We start from the raw sequence: 1214 nt of genomic DNA, 5'->3' as shown, positions 1-1214 counted from the left end.
GCCTTCTTGATCCCCAGCGGCGCGTTTAACCCCGGCGGCCCCGTGATCCCGGTGTACGCGAGCGGCGCGGGCACGGGCCTCCCTTCAGCCGCCGCGTCTCCGCGCGAAGCGTCGCTCACTCCAGACTCTGTTTGGAGACCTTGGTAGAACAACCAAGAGACTCACACACACACACACACACACACACACACACATGAAAGACTTTAACACTGTTCATATGCTCTATATTTTGTCTGTTCATTTGTTACTTGTGTTTCTTTCTTTCTTTCTTTTTTTCTTTCTTTGGATGGAGATGTGTTTCACAAGAGATTTTTTTATGCACTATATTTGTACAGCTCAAAAGAAAAAGGGAGAGAAGTTCATATTGAAACGAGATTTATACTTAATGTTTGTTTGTTGCATTTTTTTTAGATATTTGCGGTATCTTTTTTTTGTTTAAATGTGATGCCAAAGATATGTGGAATGCGTTTTTTTCTTCTTTTTGGAAGAAAAATAAATTTGTTAAAAAAATGATTTGGTCTCTGTCTTGAAGATGTAATGATGTAATATTCCCGCTTGCCAAAAAAAAAAAAAAAAAAAAGTGCCAGAGTGGATCTGGGAGAAGTTTGTGGTTCGGTTGCCAAACTGTTGAGAAGAAAGCTGGAAGCTTATTAGGCTTAGAGAGAGAACTCAAACAAACACGGGGATTAGAGGATAATGGCGAGACGCTGAGGAACAGGGTGGAAAGATGATTAAACATCAACAAGCACAGTCAAGTGAAGACATCTCAACATCTCCACATCTCCACACAGACTGGAACTTGTCTCAAGCATGCATGCGTGAACTTAATGAACTTGTTTGTAATTAATCATAATGCGTCCATGAACAGATTTTGTATTCAGGTCTCCATTTGGAGAACAGTTGATAACTTGAAGAATGATGGAACTGTAATGAGGATAAGGATGGAGTCTGGGTCCTCTCCAGGTTTCTAACTTTTACCATCTCAAGGAGATTTCTTTTTCTCACTTTGTCGCCACTTGATCTCTTATTATGGAAAAAAATAATATTAAATAATCCTATAGGGATTATTAAATAAAACCTGTAGTCAGTTTACTTCTGGAAAGTTTCAGGACAAGATGCATTTCTAAAAGCGTTCAAACAAATCACACTGAATTGAATTCTATTGAATTGAACAAATGCGCAAAATGTTGCACATGTTGGACAAAGGTGGGCAG

At 39.3% G+C, this 1214-nt stretch overlaps 1 protein-coding gene across 1 annotated transcript in view; it reads left to right on the top strand.

Annotated features, from left to right (window-relative positions):
• The window catches only part of her6 (hairy-related 6), a 2055-nt gene extending 1542 nt beyond the window's left edge, over positions 1-513 (top strand). Inside the window, exon 4 of the mRNA XM_046852349.1 lies at positions 1-513. This exon is cut by the window's left edge and continues 386 nt beyond it. Within this exon, the coding sequence (XP_046708305.1) occupies positions 1-147 (147 nt within the window). The 3' untranslated portion in view covers positions 148-513.
• Positions 514-1214: the final 701 nt, after the last annotated feature.

Source organism: Silurus meridionalis, chromosome 1 (assembly GCF_014805685.1).
Source record: "Silurus meridionalis isolate SWU-2019-XX chromosome 1, ASM1480568v1, whole genome shotgun sequence".
NCBI lineage: Eukaryota > Metazoa > Chordata > Actinopteri > Siluriformes > Siluridae > Silurus > Silurus meridionalis.
Note: the sequence above shows the minus strand (reverse complement) of the source record. Positions and strands in the feature narration are given on the sequence as shown.